This window comes from Antennarius striatus, chromosome 12, assembly GCF_040054535.1.
Source record: "Antennarius striatus isolate MH-2024 chromosome 12, ASM4005453v1, whole genome shotgun sequence".
Lineage (NCBI taxonomy): Eukaryota > Metazoa > Chordata > Actinopteri > Lophiiformes > Antennariidae > Antennarius > Antennarius striatus.
Window position 1 is genome coordinate 2968446 of NC_090787.1, and position 19736 is coordinate 2988181.

The 19736-nt window shown below is 41.6% G+C and overlaps 1 protein-coding gene across 3 annotated transcripts; it reads left to right on the top strand.

Annotated features, from left to right (window-relative positions):
* Positions 1-160: 160 nt before the first annotated feature.
* Positions 161-17688, top strand: mphosph8 (M-phase phosphoprotein 8). Of its 3 annotated transcripts, XM_068329524.1 has the most exons (14): positions 161-394; positions 1471-1632; positions 3045-4067; positions 4393-4492; positions 5442-5702; positions 5791-5913; positions 6019-6107; positions 14797-14937; positions 15069-15155; positions 15266-15420; positions 15514-15665; positions 15809-15933; positions 16020-16103; positions 16251-17688. In XM_068329524.1, the coding sequence occupies exons 1-14, from the start codon at positions 293-295 to the stop codon at positions 16290-16292; spliced, it is 2646 nt and encodes an 881-aa protein (XP_068185625.1). In that variant the 5' UTR covers positions 161-292; the 3' UTR covers positions 16293-17688. The 3 variants fall into 3 exon arrangements, with proteins under 3 accessions (XP_068185625.1, XP_068185623.1, XP_068185624.1); XM_068329522.1 differs by lacking the exons at positions 14797-14937; positions 15069-15155; positions 15266-15420; ... (2 more) ...; positions 16020-16103; positions 16251-17688 and adding exons at positions 8099-10469; positions 10775-14286; XM_068329523.1 differs by lacking the exons at positions 14797-14937; positions 15069-15155; positions 15266-15420; ... (2 more) ...; positions 16020-16103; positions 16251-17688 and adding exons at positions 8099-10469; positions 10775-14286 and having other exon boundaries at positions 4396-4492.
* Positions 17689-19736: the final 2048 nt, after the last annotated feature.

Consider the following 19736-nt stretch of genomic DNA (forward strand, 5'->3'; position numbering starts at 1 on the left):
AGATGTGTTTTGAGAAAAAGGAATTATTAAATTTGTTTAAAAAAAATTTTTTGGCCCAAACGATTCAAAACTACATTCATTTTGGGAACTTTTGGGGAGCAGCACTTGAACGCAGCGCTGTGAGCGGGCGGTAACTGGTCTGCGCACTCCAACCCTGTGAGCCGCAGAGCTAGCAGTAATAACATCCAGGTACGCTAGCGTCCTGTCTGGGAGAACGCGAAGCTAACGCGGCCTTTTACGGTCCTCAACCTAAACAGCTATATTTTAGGAAAGCTGTAACCAACCCGCAGCCATGGCGGCTGAGACTGTTAAGGTGGAGACTGCGGATAGTGAACAAGACGAAGAGGAAGATGTGTACGAAGTGGAGCGGATCATAGACATGCGAGTGGAAGAGGTACAGTTAAGCTAGCTAACTGCTAACGTTGGCACCGGGCTAGCAGGGCAGATACCTGCTACCGCTGCACTATGCTCCCGATGTAAAACCATTACAATGATGCTAAGACACTTTTCTTCTCAATTACCTTAACAAAGTGTATTTAATTGCCCATATTTGCGTTTGGGTCGCTTAACTGGTGATCTGCTACCCACATTGGTGGCTAGCTACTCGCGGGTACAGCATCGCTTTGCTGTGCAACTTCTCCCGTGATGTCCGCTCCTGCTGGGGTCGAGGACGGACACTGTAGCTTGCATGGGCTTTCATGATGGGTGCTCTCGATCAGCTGCATAGATTGATCAATGATGGCTGGTTAATCTAGTGGTAATGTGGGTTAAACAGGTGTGATTATTTCTTGTGTGTGAAGCGGACCAGATAACGTAAACCCCTGTGTGGATTTAAGAACTCCCTCTGATGGGATTCGACCATTGTGGTTTTCGTGTTTGAAGTGGAATGGACGTGGTTGTTTTGACCGAAATAATTCTAAATAATTAACATCAAAATACTTTGACACCAGAATCTTTGATGTCAGATGGAGCTCAAACGTGATTTTTTTTTTTTTGCAAAATGTTCAGTAGCCCGCATGAGTATGTGTTCAGATGCACAATGCCACATGTCATAGGTGCAGATTTGGACCTATGACATATGTTGTTTTTTCTTTTATTTGGCGACAAAAGTCACACTTTGTCCCAAGACGGTGCCACATTTAAATATTAACTACTCTGCATCTGAGTGATTATGGAAAGAACTTTAGTGTGTATGCATGAATCAGTGTGTGTATTTACAGGATTAAAGGATTCCTCATATTTATTGTTGGTTTATATCGATTTTAGCTGACGTCCATCGCAAGATGGTTTGATAAGTTTGGAAGCAGATGGGGGACATTAACTGTCATTCTAGGCAAAGTAATTATTTGTTTTATGTAGTCTGTCAACAATCCACATTGTCTGCAGTATTTTCTGACTGCCAGCCTCCATGTCAGGTTATTGTGAATGTAATGAATGGGCTTAATATCCTTTCCTTTTTCTTTTTTTCAGGGTGAGGTGCTCTACAGGGTCCGCTGGAAGAATTATTGCTCTGACGATGATACGTGGGAGCCAGAGGCCCATTTGGAAGACTGTCGCGAGGTCCTGTTGGCTTTTAAGAAGGCCGTGGCTGATGCCAAGGCCAAGAAAGAGGCAGAAGTCAAGAAGAGTGTGGTAAGTCTGAGTGACAGTCATGTGCTGCAACAGATGTTATGTTGACCAGAACAGCAATACTGGAGTGACTCAAGTCTGTCAAAACACCAAGTTAACCATTGCTGTTATATCTATACTAATTATATTAGTGTTTATATGAAAGAAAAATTAGAGATTTTTTTTTAAATCCGAAGATGTAAAGTCTTCAGGGTTTTTGTATGTAATCTTTTTCAAAGAGTGAACCATACACCAGCTAAAACCATTATACAAGTGTTTGACCCAAGAGAAAGTCAAATCTTGATATAGAACTAAAAGGAGGTATCAGTGCGCACACACAGACAAACTTTTAGGTGGTTTGCAGCAGCGTTCCTTTTTTTCCCCAACCCGGCTCACAGTTCCAGGGCTTTTTTTCTTAAACCTTCGGATTGTGTCATTTGGGATCCTGTTGCTAAATATTCAAGGTTTCCTCACAGTCTACCTCACGGATGCACATCAGGGGAGGGGCACCAATTTTATGAATAGCTCAAGGTCACAATGAGTGGGACACGTTTGGAGACGTGAGCAAGAGAACACGGAGGACCGTGGTGAAACTCGCATATCTCCTCACGTCCAGAGGAGAAAAAACTCAAAACAGCTCCGGGATCGGCAGCACTGATATGGAAAATTTGTGGGACTTCTGCAACCTCAGCTGCACTGACACCAGTAAGTAATGCTGTTGTTGTTGTATGAAAACAGTCATGTGTAAAAGAGCATTCAGAGAGTTTTTACACAAACATAATTTCTCTGTCTTTTCTTCATCGCAGGTCGCCAGTAAGAACAAGCGGTGCCGGGAAGCATCCATCTCAAAAACACGTCCTCCACAGCATGCATCAGATCAAACAGTCTTCACCATGTGCCAAGTTGTCAGAAATTATTAAAATAGCTTACTTATTTTACAGTTACCGGTAATATAAAAACTTTAATGATGTTTCTTGTGTTTTTTGTCTTCGTTCTGCACTTGTTTTGTGATTGCAATATTAAATGTGAAAGAAATGTACTATTCAGATCAACAGTTTGCATAATAAATTCTTTTAATAGAGTTTTAATTGCTTCATTTGTTTTTACACTGGAAACAAACACATAGATAAAATAATTGTCAAATCATACAAAGCTGCTGTAATTTGAATGAGAGTAAACACCCTAACTTGGAGGGATACTTTTTTTTCTGTCAATGCAAAAAAAGTTCAGTGATGACCATGAATTTCCTAGTTTGGGATCATTGAAGTATATCTAATCCAAATAATATTTTAATTCCTAAAACATTGTAAAGCTTAAACATTTAAAATCCAGTAAAACAGATCAATAGTGCTGCAAGAGAAGAACCTAAAGCCACGAAACAAAAAATCTCGTCATGGTTTCAGTGATTTAACGTTTCTCATTTGTTTCCCTGTCAGAAACTCCTGCCAGTAAAGACTGAAGTGTTCGACGCCGACTCGGAGAGCGACAGCGACAAAGACCGCCCATCTGATCAACCCCTGAAGAAAAAGAAAAAGCTGAAGGTCCGGGAAGAGGAGCCCCTTCCGAAGGAGAAAAAGAAGAAGAAGAAGAAAGACAAACGAAAAGAGGATTTCAGGCCAGTGCCAGCACCGGAGACCGATGATGAAGATGAAGAGATGGTTCCGACGCCTCCTTCTCCTCCCAAGGACAAAAAGCCCGAAACAAAAAAGCGGTTGGTTGATTCTGACGAGGAGGAAGACGCGCTTGTTCCCTCCAAAAAGAACAAGAAAGAAAAGGGAAAGGAGGTAGGAAAGCATAAGAAAGAAAAGGGAGAGGAGAGGAAGAAAAAGAAAGACAAGAAAGAAAGGAAAATTGATTCTTCTGATGACGAGGCAGCCGCGCCTCTGGAAGATGACCTAAGTGATGTTCCATCAGAGTCTCAGATGGATGGTGCTACATCAACGGACACTGCTGCGAATTCTGCTGACAAGGCACAGTTGGACGACAAGTCCAAACAAAAGAAAGGAAAGTGGGAAGTCAAGCTGCGGGGCATCAAGGACCTCATCCAGGACAAGAAGAACAGAAAGTCTGACGCCACCGCAAAAGACAGCAGTCTCCTAAAACCGAAGAACCTCGCTTCTAAAAGCAAAGACGACGCTGCGCTGCACTCGGACTCCAGCGACAGCTCCACTTTTCACAGAAAAACCAAGAGCAAAAGCCAGGAAAGCACATCAGCGCCACCTAAAGCGCCGTCTTCCTCCACATCCTCGTCATCCTCGTCTTCTGTCACGGCAGCAGGCAGCACAAAGGGAAAAGAGGATGAGGTCCCCAAAGAGGAGGTGCTGATGCAGAAGGACGCCACGGGCTCCACTAACCTTTTTGAGAAGTTCCTGTTGAACTGCGAAGCCAAGGACCGCGCCCCCCGCAGGCAGCCCACCCATCCACCTACCTGTGAAAAGAGCAGTGGCAAACCCACGAAGGTACGAGGTGTATTTTTACATTGATTTGTCTTTTCTAGTTGAAAACATGCAGAGCAGATTATCTTTTGGTTTGTTTGATTGTTGGGCTAACTCATGCTATGTGTTATCAGAGCTTTTTTTCCCCAATGTTTTCTCAGTTTACGGTAGCTCAGCGTTTAATATGGATGGCCCGATATCCAGAATTCATACAAAAATTTTGACCAACTCTCACAAACGTCTTAATAGAATACAATTATGAAGTATGTCCAAAAAGGTGTGATGTGAGTTCAAGGATCTATTCAGAAAATTACAAGATTGAAACTCACTAATTCAATCTTTCATTCAGCAGCTTGTAGGAAAGATCGAGAAGATTCCCAAGTCAAACAGAGACTCTCCAGCTCAGAAACCAGACCTCAAGAAGATGGAGAAGAGCAAGCAGTCAGATGGTATGTGTGACAAACAGACACACAACAGTGATAAGTTTTGGTGTTGTCAGTTTGAACATGTACAGAGTCACGCCCACTACCACTGACAATATTTTAAGAACCACCTAGACCAGGCATGTCCAAAGTCTGGTTTGCGGGCCAATCAAGTACTGAGGTCTGATTTTATATAGTCCATGCCTTATGTCTGAAATGTGTTGTGTATTAATATGTAAAATTGACCCGCCATTCAGCACACAAATTGAGTGTGCAGTTCCTTTTGTCAACACATGGAGGCAGCGTTATGTAACTTGTCTGTCAACTCCCATAAGCTTTCAAAGAAGAAGAGTGAATAATGAACCAATCACAGAGCATGCTGATACTCTTGCTGGGGAGGGGTCGTCCCTCTAGAGCACTCTGCAGGTGTTCGCTGCCCACGCTGAGCTGTCTGAAGGACGTTTGTTCTGACACTTCAGCTGGAAAGTTGACAATGAAGCTGCAGTTTCCAGGAAAGGTGGACATTACAATATTTTTACACCGAAAACCTTTAGGACAAAGCTAAACATTTACAGACTCACTTGTCACTTAAAGAGCGCTGCGTCACGCATTTTCCGACTTTTATGTCTGACGATGAGCAAGCGAAGTGAGTTCAAAAGTGCTTTAGTGATTTTGCTTCTGTCAAAAAGGACCTGTTGTTACTCTCCTGTCCTTTCATGGTGGATACTGATGCATTTCCACCTCATGTGATGGAGCTGATGGAGATTTAACATGACAGCAAGTGGCATCAGAAACACATGCAGCTTTCTCCCATGTCTTTTACCAGCAGCTGAATAGGAGCAGTTTCTAGAGATATGTACATCCCAAAGATGTGCAAAGAATTAAGTTTGTTGACTGTCAGTTGTGACAGAGGCTCAAAAGCCTTGTAGGTTGTTTTTTTGCCTCAGAAACATGATGGACTCTACTGCCCCTCCAGCTTCCCGGCCTGGACAGAGCTACGGGTTCACCCTGGACAGTGATGAGAGGGAGGGGGAGGAATCTACAATGAAGCAGAGGCCTGGAGAAGAACCCCGAGAAAGAAGAGAGAGGCCGGAGGAGACACAGCGGCCTGGCTGGGAGAGGCGAACCTCGTCAGATGACAGGAGGAAGAGGAGAGAGGACAGCGAGCCCAGACTCTTCATGGCATGTGACGACAACCAGGACACACAGGAGCCACCGGAGGGCGCCGAGAAACCTGGTATTTTTCTGATTGGTTGACAGCTGGACATCAGCTGAACGTGATTGGCTGCCTGCTTGCTGATGAAACATCTTTGTGTGTCGTGTAGATAAGAGCCAAACCACTCTGAGTCTTGGAATGGATCTCAATCTGGATTGGATGAGTCTTGATGACTTCCAGAAACATCTTAACGGCGAGGATGAGGTTCTCTCAGGTCCACCTCTGTCATCAAGTGAGCGTTGTGAAAATTCACATTTTCTTTGCTTGATATCATCTTGAAGGTTTTACTGTGAGATCTATTTATCCATATCATTTGATTGCAACCTCTTCCTGTCAGGTGATTTGCGGGATGCCGTGAAATTCGGAGATTATATGGCTGTAAAATTGGCACTTAATTCCAAAGAGGACTACAATCTGGACCAAGAGGTTAGTTGTTTCCTTATAAGAATGTATTTTATAAAAACCGTTATTGTGTTTGTGAGCTGAATCGCTTGTTTGGATTTGTGTCATTTTTATTTTTTTCTCACATGTCAAGACGTCTCAGAACTTAAATCAGTTCACATCTTGGTTGCCCCCAGAGTGTATATTTGGTGGTGGTTGTTCAAAAAAAGATGGGATTTGGTAAATGACCAGTTTGATACATTCTGTGTTTTTCACATACACCACAAATGTAGTTGAATACTTGCTTGTTGAGTCCTCTGCATTACAAGTGCGTGAACTAGCATGGCGCTAAAGTTTTGCGCAAGTTATTTGGAATATTTGAACAGCAAATGATAATTGTTCATGATGACTTATTTTTATCCCGGTGTGAACTGTCGCCACAAAATAAATGTTTGACAGTTTTAAGCATAAACCTCTTACTAATAGGGTGATATTTTTATGACTTGCAGTGGTTGCCTTTAGGCATTTGTTTTATTTCTGATCAGACTTATTCAAATTTGGAATTTTGAAATCTATCTTCTGTTATCGACATGAATATTTAAAAGTAAACATGAGGTAAATGCTACCTTGGATGAATTAATTTAGTAGGGAGCAGTTCATTGTAGCACTTTCAAGGAGTTTCACAATTAACCCATGCAGCACAAACAGAATTTTTGAGTCCAATTTGAAGTGTGCACCAAGGAATCTGCAAGATCTTCTTCATCAGCTATTGTTTGACACCTGCTAATAATCCAGCACTTCAAGATGTTTTTCACAGCGATGCAAGGTAAGAGAATGAATTACAATATGGTAAATAAAAAATATTTGTGATGATGTAAGAAAATTATAATTTAGTTATTGTAATTTATGATGGAATTAATTTTAATTTAAATTGCATGCTTAGTTTTGGGAAGAATATATTAAAAACAGGAAAAATCCATTGTTATGAACCTGTTGTTACCTGATGAAATGAAATCTTTTTTGCTCAATCGCTGGCTATTCTCAGCAGCTTCAGCTAGTTTATATACACCATAAATTTTTAAATGGCACCTTAATTTATATTTCTCTGTACATTCATAACTTTTTAATAATTATAGTTATTGTAATTTTTTAATCATTATAATTCATATCCATCAGTATGTTTGCACAATAGAGATTATCTTTTTCTTTCTTTTTTTTTGCAGTGAACAAGTCCATGGAAGAATACCTTGAACGCATGAAGACACAGGACAAGATGGGCCATTTGAAGCAGGTACAGACTGTAATGCTTTCAGAACGTATATAGTATGTGAAGCCACCATGCATCTGGAATTATCATGTATTTGACATGTTATTTTTCCTTTTATAACATCGAATTCGAACATAGTTGAACCCAAATAATAAACTTAGTTTTGTGATGTAAATGGCTAAATGTAGTTTTTTCTCTTTGTCTGAGCTGAGCTGTGTGCTGAGACATTGAAAACATGTCATATTAAATCACCACTTTTATAGACTTTACTGTAAAGGCACAGCTATTCATAGTTTCATCATACGTTTTGAATGTAGGATTAGAATCAGTGCATGTTCTGCTCTCCATGTAGCATTTCATTCCATACCCCATGACTATAACTGGTTAGAAAACTACAATGTCAAAACACTGCTTGATCCAATAAAGCCGTTAACTATTCTTGAATGGGTCATATGTGGTTTTTGTACGAAGGATTTCAGAGGTGTCAGTGGCGTTGGGCTTCACTTCAGTTTGAATGTGCCTGGATCTTAATGGGGTATGGACCGAGATGCTGATGCATTAGCAGCAACTGGAAAATGAGCAAACGTTTTTGTGGAGGCAGTCTCAAAAAGTCTTTCTTGACTTATAACCACCACTAAATATCCAAAACTGAAACCAAACACTTTCACCCCAGCATGTACCCACTGGGTCGATGTTTAAGTTCACTCAAGTCAGTTATTCATGAGGTCTGATTTGGCAATGAGTCTTACATATACTTGTTCTTTTGCAGGCTTGTACTATTCGTGAGACGAAGTCATTTGAAGGAGAGAGGAGCTTGATTGAAGAGAGAAGTTCGAGTGATGCTCTTAAGTTGACCTCTAACCTTGACAGTACACAAAATGAAGAGGGTACTCCAAGAGTAAAAGTGATTGAACCACAAGATTTGGATGGTCCAAAAGTTGGTGAAAAAATGCTAAACTGCCCTGACAGTACAAATGATGAGCAAGTGACAATGACAGAACATGAAAGAATCCAAAACTGTGGGAGGGATTTTGCTGAAGTCAATATCATGGCATGTGATATTATGCAAGAAGGTCAAGGAAATGAAGACCAGAAGCAAGCACAGAAAGACAAGATGACTGATGACACTAAAGATGATTTATCCAGTACAAGGAGTTTGAACTTTGAGGATTCAAATTTATCCAAGCCTGCAGAAGGAGTGTTGACCTGGGATTCTGACAGAGCAGAACAAAATGACAGTGCTAGCACACGACATTCACCTGACGAAGATAATTTCTCAAGTATTGAGACACAAAATGTCGTGTTTGGTCAGTCAGACCATACAAAGAAAGGTTTGTATGAGTCAAACGCAAAGAATTTTGCTAAAATACGAACATGGCACGGTAGAAGAACTGTGGAGAAAAAATTACCAACACGATCCAGTGTAAGGACCAGCAAAAAAATTTTTGAAATAGAACCCAGCATAATAGAAGAGAAGAAAAAATCGTCCAAAAAGCACTTCTGTTTATATTGTAAAATGGCTTTTACACAGCTTGCAAAGCATTTGGAAAAAAAACATGCAGATGAAACTGATGTGGCCCATGCAATACATTTCCCCAGAGGTTCTAAAGTCAGACAGAATTTGCTTGACCAAATTCGCAATACAGGAGACTATGAGCATAATTGCCACGTTCTGAAAAGTGGCCAGGGAGAAATTGTCTCACAAAAGCAAGTAAAAAGTCCAAGTGTATCTGTTCGTGACTTCCTGCCTTGTCAGCACTGCTTTGCCTTTTATCGAAAAGCTGATTTATGGAGACATGAGCGGTCATGCAAAATCCGGAAGGAAGATCAGAAATCTTTGGAAAGGACAAACAGAAGTGGAGACCAAGGTGCAGCTTCCGGGTTGCTTCCAGTGACAGAGTTCCTAACTGAAGGCTGCAAGGAAATAATCAACATCATGCATCAAGATGACATCTCGAAGCATATAAGGAATGATCCACTTATTTGTAAATATGGCAATGCGTTGTCTGCTAAGTATGACCACGACAAGTCTCAGTTTGCTTACATTGCACAAAAGATGAGGGAACTGGGTAGGTTTGTGCTTGCTGTAAATGAACTTGACAGTAGTGTGAAGTACCTGCATGAAGTATGTCTACCATTTAGGTTCGAACTGGCTGTTGAAGGGGCAAAAAAAGCAAGTGGTTTTGATCCCAATTCCAGTAAGTTTAAAACGGTTTCCCTCGTCACAAAGATTGGGTACTCTTTGAAAAGAGCTGCAGAAATAGCTTTCGGGGAAAGTCGCATGACAGAGGACAGTGAAACTGAAAGTGAAGTAAAAAAGTTCATTCAACTTCTTGACACGAAATGGAGTGAGTGTTTCTCTCGCAAAACTCTTTCATTATCTTTAAAGCAAGAAGTCAAAAAGGTGGACGTTGACAAATCATCTGTGACAGAAGATTTAATAAAGCTCCACGGGTTCATAATTGGTGAGGAAGATGGAGCCAGGAGGGAGCTGAAAGAAAATCCCAGTTTGTCAACGTGGAAGAAACTCAGCGAGGCCACTCTAGCAGATGTGTGTCTGTTTAACAGAGGTAGGGTCGGGAATATTGGTAGAATGCTCTTACAAACATATACCCACAAGAAGAGTAAGGGAACATTCTTGCCATCTGCAGATCAGATAAGGAAAAGCACAAGATTGGAGCTTGATCTTGGTGCCAATTTCACCAGGTTGGAACTTGAAGGCCAGTATGGAAGGAATATGTTGGTGCTGCTAACAGAAAGAATGGTCATGTCAATCGACTTAATCATTGAAAATCGAGAACAAGTGGGTGTATCACAAGCTAATCCATACCTATTTGCAAGGACTGAAGGTCCATCCTTCATTAGAGGATTGGACTGTTTCCGAAGGGCTGCACTGGAATCTGGAGTTACAAACCCAGAGGCACTTCTGTCTTCATCATTGAGAGAACAGATTGCCAGCTGCTGGCAGCTAATGAGCCTCACTGAACAGGAGTTAGATAAAGTGTCCCAACTGGTGGGGTGGAGCAACCAGGACTGTTACAGCTTCACAAAAAATGCCTCACAGCTGGAGGAAGTGAGCAAACAGCTTCTCAAGATGGATCGAACACTGCCATCAAGTCCACCCAGCGCTGCTAATGATGGTGATTATCATTTTGATCGTCTTGTAATAATGTGTCACTTGATTGCAAAATAGTTGCACTGACAAAACCAGTGCTCCCATAGTATAATTAAAGCTTGATGATGACATTTAGGACTTCACAGTTAATGACAGATTAATGAGTAAGGTCCGCTTACTCATTTATCACATCTGACAATTAAAATGAGTGAAACAACAGCTGACCTTGCTTTTTAAAAGGTCAAGAACTTTTAAGTCCTGAAATTAATTATCTTTTATAGCTGATTATATTTCATATATAACCTGGATTTCTGCTCCTGATTTTTTTAGGAACTGTGCAGAAATCCACATTGAAGAGAAGACCTTGGAGTGAGAAGGAGCAAGCTGCAGTGAAGCGCTACTTGTGCGAATTCATTACAACAATGAAGGTTCCAGGCAAAAAGGAGTGCAATGCTTGCATAGCGGCTGAACCAGATCTTTGTGGAAGATCTTGGACAGATGTCAAAAACTATGTACACAACACACTACAGACAATTCGGAGGAGAAACAACCAACAGCAGTCTGAAGAGAGTGTAAACGAAAGTCCAAAACCGGGAGTCCAAATCACTAAGAAAAGTTTGGAAGATAGAAACATTGCCCATGGTTTGACAACAATACAACCAGATCATCTGGCAGAAAGTTCAGATTGTTGCATGACAATGGTGCCACCAAGCAACCTGAGGGAAGCATCAGCACCATTCCCCCAAGAGATGACTTCAAATTATACAACTTTGTGTACGAGTGCAAACATGGTCCGTACAAGTCAGCCACTGATGTCTACTTTCACACCTTTAAATGCCACTGATACACAAGTAGTTCCTACATTTACTCCACACAACACTACAAATGCATTAATGCCTCCTGCATTCACCCCAGAGAACATGATGATCCCAATGTCTCCTCCTTATACACAGAATGTCGCGTCCATGCCACCCACTCCCGTGTATGCACAGGACACTACAAGTTCGTCAATGATTTCTAATTTTAGCACTTTTAATGCTCCAAGTACTTCAATGATGTCTACATTCACACAATTGAATACTCCAAGTTCACCATTGGTCCCTGCATTTTCACCACTAAAAAACAGAAATACACCTGTCATTTCTTCCTTCACACCTCTGAAACTTGCCAATGCTGCTGCTTACCCCACTAACCCACCGATGGGCCCCGCAATGGCACAAGTTGTCCCAACAGTCCATCGACCCAGCGTTACTGACACAACACAAGTGGTACAGGGAAGTTCTCCCACGTCTACCGCCGTCACCCCGGCCGCTAAGCCACAAAAGCGAGTCAAGCGATTGTGGAGTGAAGAGGAACAGGCGGCAGTGAGGCGACAGTTTGGAGACTTGTGTAAATTGGTAAAAGTGCCGGGCAAAAAGGATTGTGATGCATGTTTGGCCGCTGAACCTGCCCTGAACAGTAGAACTTGGCGGGAAGTCAAATATTTTGTACATAACTCAATCCAGTCGATGAAAAGAAAAGGACATCCAGTCGCTGGCAAACACAATGGAGGTCAGGAACCAGAGACTCAAAATTCAAACACGGACTGGGATGGTCCTGTATATTTGTCCTTGTAGATTGTTACGGACTCACAGGAAGGCAACCAGTGACTGGTGATGTTTTAGAAGTGTGTGACGAATACATTTGTAAGCTTGCGTTATATCTGCGAACTTTGATAGCACTTGTTCAGCTCTTGACAAAGATGGCAAACGCATTTGCTTTTCTTTGACACTTTCTCATTATTGAAATATACAGAGCTAAGTCAGCACAGGTGGCTAGCTCATTTGTGTACTTTTGCATGAATATAAGAGAAAGACGGGGCTGGAGGTGTTTGAATCATAACTATGGTCAGAAAAAGCCGATGTTTATGTTTAATGTTGTAGATTGTATATACCTATGTAACTTAATCAAATATATACCACTGTCAGTTTGTCAGACGGTAACCACTAAAAGTGTTATAGTGTGTGTGAACCTCATCTTACCAGGAGTCATTTTGTGGGGCAATAGATCGCTAAAAACCTCTCAAACAGTTTCAAACATGGTGTTTGTGAAAACAGTGAAAGCAGTCGCTGAATTGTCTGGGACTCCCCAGTCACTATTGTCACAACAGTTCTCACCCTGCATCAGACAAGTGTAGCCTCAGATATTGTCTATAGGAAGCTTCTGTTGACATTTTTCTACCTGTATGGTTCTTTAAAAGCATTTCTGTTAATTCTAATGATGATCAAATAAGTATAATACCAACATCAAATCTTTGCAGCCAGTGCCTCCAGCTTGTGAGCCCAGTTACTTCTCATAATCCTCCAATGCCTGGCTGCATTGTATTTTATTCTTGCTTTGGCCAGTACCTTGCATTATAAAGGGCCCTTAATAGACTGCAGCACTTAATGGAATACCTTCTTTCCAATATTAGAGAATTAGATGTGTGGTCTGCGTTCTGTGCGACCTGGCACCGGTCCATGACCCAGCACCGGTCCGTGACCCAGCGATTGGGGACCACTGTTGTAGAACATTTAAGTACCCTCATTTGAGTTAGCATTCATTTTATTGGTCTCATTTGAATAACTGTATGTTAAACTTTTATTAGTTGAAAGTATGTTGACAATAGTATTGAGTTGCCATTGTTTCCCTTAGATTAAATCATTATGATCGATTACGTCTGTACGATTATTGATTGTATCTTAGATAGTAGGGCATGATAAGTCCAAGACTTATAAATGTCAGCTGGTAAACCATCAGTTTAAGGTTTTGTTTTTGGGTTATGAAACAAGATCAAAAATGCAACTGGAATCCCTTTACATTTTAACCGTGTTGCCACCAAAGAAGACAAGATTTTATCCTTGTCTGCCCGACCATACATAGTGGAGAAAAGTCCATTTTCATTTCAAAACCCACCTGACATTATTCAGTGAAATATCACACATGCTTTATAGGGGCCCTGAAGTTGTGCATCTCATAATCGGTTGTATGAATTTTGCATTTTTTGAGTCGCATCTGAGTTCCATGGCACTTTTTTCCAGTAGTGGAGACATTTGTTCCCTCGGCCACAAGTTTTCAAGTTAGATTAGCTTCCAGTATTTTATTGGCACAGTCCAGTGAAATGTTTTTGTTACAAGATATTTGACGTTGAAATGTGAGAATTTTATTTCGGATGGTTCCTCTCAGCTTTGACTGAAAATGAAGCAAAACAATTTGTTGCATTCTTTTGATTTGAGATGGATATTGAGAATGGGATGTGTGCCAATCTTTTCTCTTCCATTGGATGTGGAAGAGTGACATGAATTTATTATGTATAAATTACATCTACCGTAGGAAGCATTGAAAATGTAGTCTATGGCTGTTTTCATATTGAAAGTAGATGTGCAGATGCTATGGTTGAGGGATGGCATCACTGACACCAACACCTTTTGTTACCAGCTAGTAAACCTGTGTAGACTATCGTGTTGTCACCTTTGCATACCAAAGTAATTAATGTCAGATTTACACAAAGTCCCAGTTGTTATCAGTGTCGCAGGCCCAGGTCAGATAATAAAACCACACAGGCTCCTCTGTTGTTTGAGCTATCTAAGGGTTGTATTATGTTGCAGTATGTGAACAATAGTTAGAATTACCCTTCAGATATAGGGAAAGTGATCTGGAAGAGGTGATCATTCAGACCGACTGTTCAAACACTTTTTTTTACCCTATTTGTAGTATCTAGCTTTTGTTTGTTGTTGTATAAGCACACAGTGCATGTTACTTTCCGTCACGATGCCTTCAGTTAATGCTTGTTATCAAGTCATGTAAGGACTCATACATGTTCAATAAAATATGTCTTGACTTAAAAAATTTTGTTGTTGTACAACTTTGTCAAACAATTTGTTTAGGATAATTGTAAATGTGTCAGCCTTGCAGTTGTGTTTGCAGCTCTGCCAGAAGATTCTTTCCTGCTGTTTTACAATTTTAAGGTGCACGATCAGAGTCCAATCACAGTATTAGTATTAATTTATCATAATTAAGAGTTCTACAATGTCATCCCTCGTTCCCTTTAAAACCAGGTACCCTTGTCCCATTGCTGCTGATGGAATAGCTGTGTGATGTACAGTGGACGAAAAGGTGGGCTGTTGATGCTCATTAGCTGTGATGCACATTAGTGAAAAAATAGCGTCATCAGGAGAACATTTCCTTGCAGGAGAAACAAATAGTCTTTCAGCGAGATGCTGAACCCACCTACAGATGTGTAGGTGTGTGTTACTGTCTCAATTACTCCTCTTTTTAAAAGCAGGTCAGCGACACGCTGGTCGAGTCTCACATGTGTATGTTTTTGTCCACAGGATGTCAGTGGGATGTCCCTGAGTATGCTGGCGGCAGCGGGCGGGCAAGACGACATCCTCAGGCTGCTGATAAGGAAAGGGGTGAAAGTGAACGGGCGACAGAAGAACGGAACCACGGCCCTCATGCACGCTGCTGAAAAGGTAAAAAAGCTTCTCGCCAGAGATGAGAAGGAATTCTTTTATTTCACGATGACATCTTTCAGTTTCAGACCTGACTGCTGACGGGCAACACATTTCCTCACACCTTTGTCTTTCATTCCCTCTTCTGTCAGAACTTCTTGACAACTGTCGCTATCCTCCTTGAAGCCGGTTCCTATGTCAACGCTCAGACGCTAAGCGGGGAGACAGCTCTGATGAAGGTAATGTCATGAACACACAGTGGAAGAAGAACATTTAATGCGTCTGTACTCCAGTCTTCTTATTCGCGAGTGATTTACAGTCGATAATGGACTCCCGTCTTTCGCTCCAGGCGTGTAAGAGAGGAAACGCTGACGTAGTGCGCCTCCTGCTGGAGTACGGAGCTGACTGCAACATCCTTTCTAAGCATAAGAATACGGCCATGCATTTCGCCAAGCTCAGCAACAATCTGGTGGTGTGCGACCTCATCAAGGACCACATCAGCCTGTGAGTGCACACCCGCTCTGCATTCGTCCATCTATCCCTGTTTTCTCTTGATGCCTTTTGCTCATTTTTAACGCCAATCTTTCCACGTCTCAGATTGTCCAGCGTTGCCGAGGACACCATACGAGCATACTTCGAGTCTCGGCTGTTGCTGCTGGATCCCATCTTCCCTCTGGCCTGCCACCGGCTCTGTGAGGGACCAGACTTCTCCATGGAGTTTGTCTTCAAGTCGCAGCCTCAACCAGAAGGTAAAAAAAACAAATTTTGACTTAGGGCATGCCAACTCTGAATGATTAACATTTCTGCTTTCAGTGATCTGTTTGATTTTCCTAATCTTATCTGGATGCTATTGTTGTCCTTCATTTCCCACAATACCTTTTCCTTCCTCCAGGCTCGGGCATCGTCCTCTTCATCTTCCACGCCAATTTCCTGAGTGAATTCACAGCCAGGCTCTGCGGACCCTGCAGCGTTCACGCGGTGGTGCTCAATGAAAACTTCCAGCTTCCCATCTTCCTGGTCGGTTGTTAACAAGGACGCCAGATGATTGATGCTACTGTAAGCTCGTTGTTCTTAATCTGTTCATTTTGTGCTCAACCGTTCAGGTCAGTCACTTCATCTACTCGTTCAGCCCTGTCCCGGGCAACAACAAACTCTTCATCCGTCTGGCAGAGGCCCCGACAGCCAAGGTGAATGAACAGATACGGTTGTTAAGGTGTAAACAAGTTTACAGCAGAATGTTTGTGTGAGCATGAATGGAAAACTCTTTTTGAAGGATCTTTGTTGGCTGATCTTCTCCACTGTGTCGTCCATAAGTCCGTATCTTTTCTCCTCAGGTGAAGCTCCTCATCTGTGCGTACAGAGTCCAACTCCAGTGATGCCCCCAAATCAGGAAACCGCCATGAAGCCTGAGCAGCAGCTGGAAAGTTCTGCCGCGCTCAGTGGCATCCAGAAGAGAGGAAGAGTCGGCCTGACCTTCGTCACCACAAAAGGAAATTAACATCTGGCTTCCTCTGATGAGGGTGTGACTCCTCAAACACCAAACTCCATGATGCGGCGCAAAGCTGAGGATCTCTGGAGGTTAATTAAACCCCGAGTCGACCCTCGAGCATCGATGACATCATCCTCCCAACCCCCCCGGTGCGGGGGGAGGGATGCATCACGGCCTCCTGAGCCGTGTCTTTGTCTGCGTTCCTCCGTCTGTTGTGTTTCAGAGATGTGTGTAGATCCAGCCTGTGCGTAGATGTGTGCGCACTTTTGGGCACATTTGAAGGCACCTGGATTTTTCTTCACTTTTTGTTTATTGACGTTTTTCTTGGACCAAGCTAACACTATTTGGTTCCACATTTCTCTGTGATGTGTTTACTTCAGCGCAACAAGCTTGTTTTTAATGTCATATAGCGTAGAAGTTATTTATAGCTCGTGGACACTTCTTCTACGTAACGACTTCTCTTTTGTTCTGTTTGCCAGTGTAGAAGAATAACATCTCTATGACGTCATTCTTCATACCAGAGAGTTTAAACAGAGAGCTTAAATAGTTAAAGTTGTACCGCTGGGATGAAGAAGTGAGAAGATGAGTTTTATTGGATGAAGATAAAATTCCTTTTCAGTTGCTGTTTATATTTTTTTTGTCTGTACATAGTCATATAGTTTATATGTATATACTGTATATATTTGTGGTTATAAGTTCTGATAAGGGCTGAAATGTCTAAATCTTTACTCAACCGTCCTGCTGGTAGAAGTTGGATTTTGTTTTTTTTTAATCAGAAAGATGTTTTAATTTTTTCCATGGACACTTTTCTCCTCTGACAATCCTTTACAGCGTTTTAAAATGTGGAGTTGATATTAAAGAAGCTCATCTCTCTGTGTTATATTGCTGAGAACTCAGGGCAGCCTTTAAAGTGTTTGTTTGCTGCGTGAAATGAACCACCGTCACTGTAAGTTAACCTAAATGAACAGGACCTCTCCCTGCCTTAACGTCTGATTTCCACTCCCTCTTTGATGCTTACTGCTCTTAATCCTCAGCTTCGAGCAATCTCCTGATTTGTGATTCTTGTCTGATGTAAAAATATTAAGTAAAGAGTAATGAGGTTTTAGCAGATGTCTATTTGTTGTTTTTTGCTTGATATTCTCTCACTTTTTTGTTAAATTTCGCCTCATCCTGCATTGGGCACGTTTAGAATCCCGTCCATGGCTTATCTGAAAGAGCAAAGAACTGACTTCAAGTGTTTTTTGCACATTTTAGCCCATTTCTGTCATGTTTTACAATAAAAACTCAACATTTTGAAAATCACTGAGCTATGTTTTATATTTTAATTCTAATTTTCCACCTTTTATGTACTGATGTGATTGCCATTTGTGTCCAAAGTGGATATAAATCAGCAGCTGAGGAATAAAACTTGCAGTAAAAAATCAATATCAATACACATGAATAGTCTGGTTACAATGCAGAAGGCTATTTTATGAGAACAGCCAGCCCTTCTGTTGGAACATATATCACAATATGGTGGTAAAAACAAACTGCACACACATCACACTGATGAGAATTTGCATAATCAATATTTTTGTATTTTTTTGATGAAATGCTCCTATCCTGGGAGAGAATAGTTGATGTCTAATCTTTGACGGTGACAGACAAAGGGAAGCCAGAAAGTTTGCCGCATGCTGTTTTAGCTGTTTATGTGTAACATTTGATGTAAAATGCTTCACATCCCCCGAACACGCAGCCTCTTCCAGGAAGCCCTGTGGCGGCAGCATCCTGTTTAGAGGGGGGGATGCTGGGGGGGTAGCTGAAATCGATCCATTCAAATCCAGAAATCCCAGGGGACATCCTGCAAGACACCACAAGACTGACTTCACATTGGGAAGGCATGGCATGTGTGTGTTTTATTTTCATATTCAACTTTTTTTTTTTTTAAATTTGTATTGTAAGAAGAAATTCATAATGGCCAGCAGACATGAAGGTTTTGACATTACGTGTTCATTTTTTCCTTCCTCTCAGGAGCAGAACATGTACTGTAGTTAAACGACACGTCTGACTTGTGAGGCCCCACCAGGTCCGACCGGTCTACCGCTCAGCTGTTTCTGTTTTGTTTAGTAGCAGCCAGTAAAACGTTTTGGAGGGTGTGGAGGCTGCTTTGCATTATTGGCTTTAATGTCATTCTCCAAAATAACCACTAATCTACATTTATAATCAGTATTTCTTGCTGGGTGAAGAGGATGGGGTTGCAGTGAACCCAGGCATGGTCGCCCTTCTGGACTGGAGGTGAACTGGTGTCTTTAAATTACTCATTAAAAGATGTGACTGCTGGGGGAAAAAAAAATCACATCTGCATGGTGTAAAAGAAGAAGTTCCTTTGCATCATGATGGGTTCGAGTCTGGCCCTGATTTCTATTCATATATATCCTAACAGATAACCTTGTCTTGCATCAGTTGACCAACCTCAGCAGACGGTGTTATGATTCTGGATGTATGACATCATCAAAATCTCCTGATCAGTTTTTTTTATTGTATATCTGCACACAGGAATGTGTCTGAAAACTGAGACACAACCGGTGGTTGTTGAGGTCACAAAACTGACTGGGGTGGGTTTTCAACAATACAGCACAAATTTGGAACTGGACGGCACCTGAACTCAACTTAAATGCACTTAAAACAAACTTTAAATAAATGTATTGTTAAAGGAGACTCCACAAAGATAACCTTACTCATTATGAAGAACGTCTTGGCTCGTGAAAACAATTTAATGAAATTCTCTGAATCTATGGTGGAAGTTTACAGGAAGTAAACAAATAAGTAACCCAGATGACGTCATCAGGGTCATTTCTGCATGGAACCCACAGACTAAACTAGAACCAATGCAGTCACAGACTCCAGTATCCCACGACACCCCTGAATTCAAGTTTTTACCCTGACCTACTTGCATGGGTCAAAGCTAGTGCTCTGACCTACTAAAGCACTAGCTTTGATCTATGGTCTTACTCACACTGGCCTTCTCCCTCGTCTTTCTTATCTGGTTCCTGTGTGTACAAAAGTTGAAATTTGACCATGACCTACTTTCTCAAGGTCAAGGTCATCATCTCATTTTCATCCCCTTTGCCGCCCGAGTAATGTTCTTTTTGTTTCATCATTCTATCTGCAACGGTTGCAAAGATATTTGGTGGACAAATGAACAAACGAACGAATGAACAAATGAATGAACACTGACAATCGCAATACATCACCGCTTTGAAGCGGGATGTAATAATGTATTGTGACCGCAAGCCTTGAGCTTCAACCTCGGACAGTGGAGTGTGATGTCATTAATTCATTCATCTTTAAA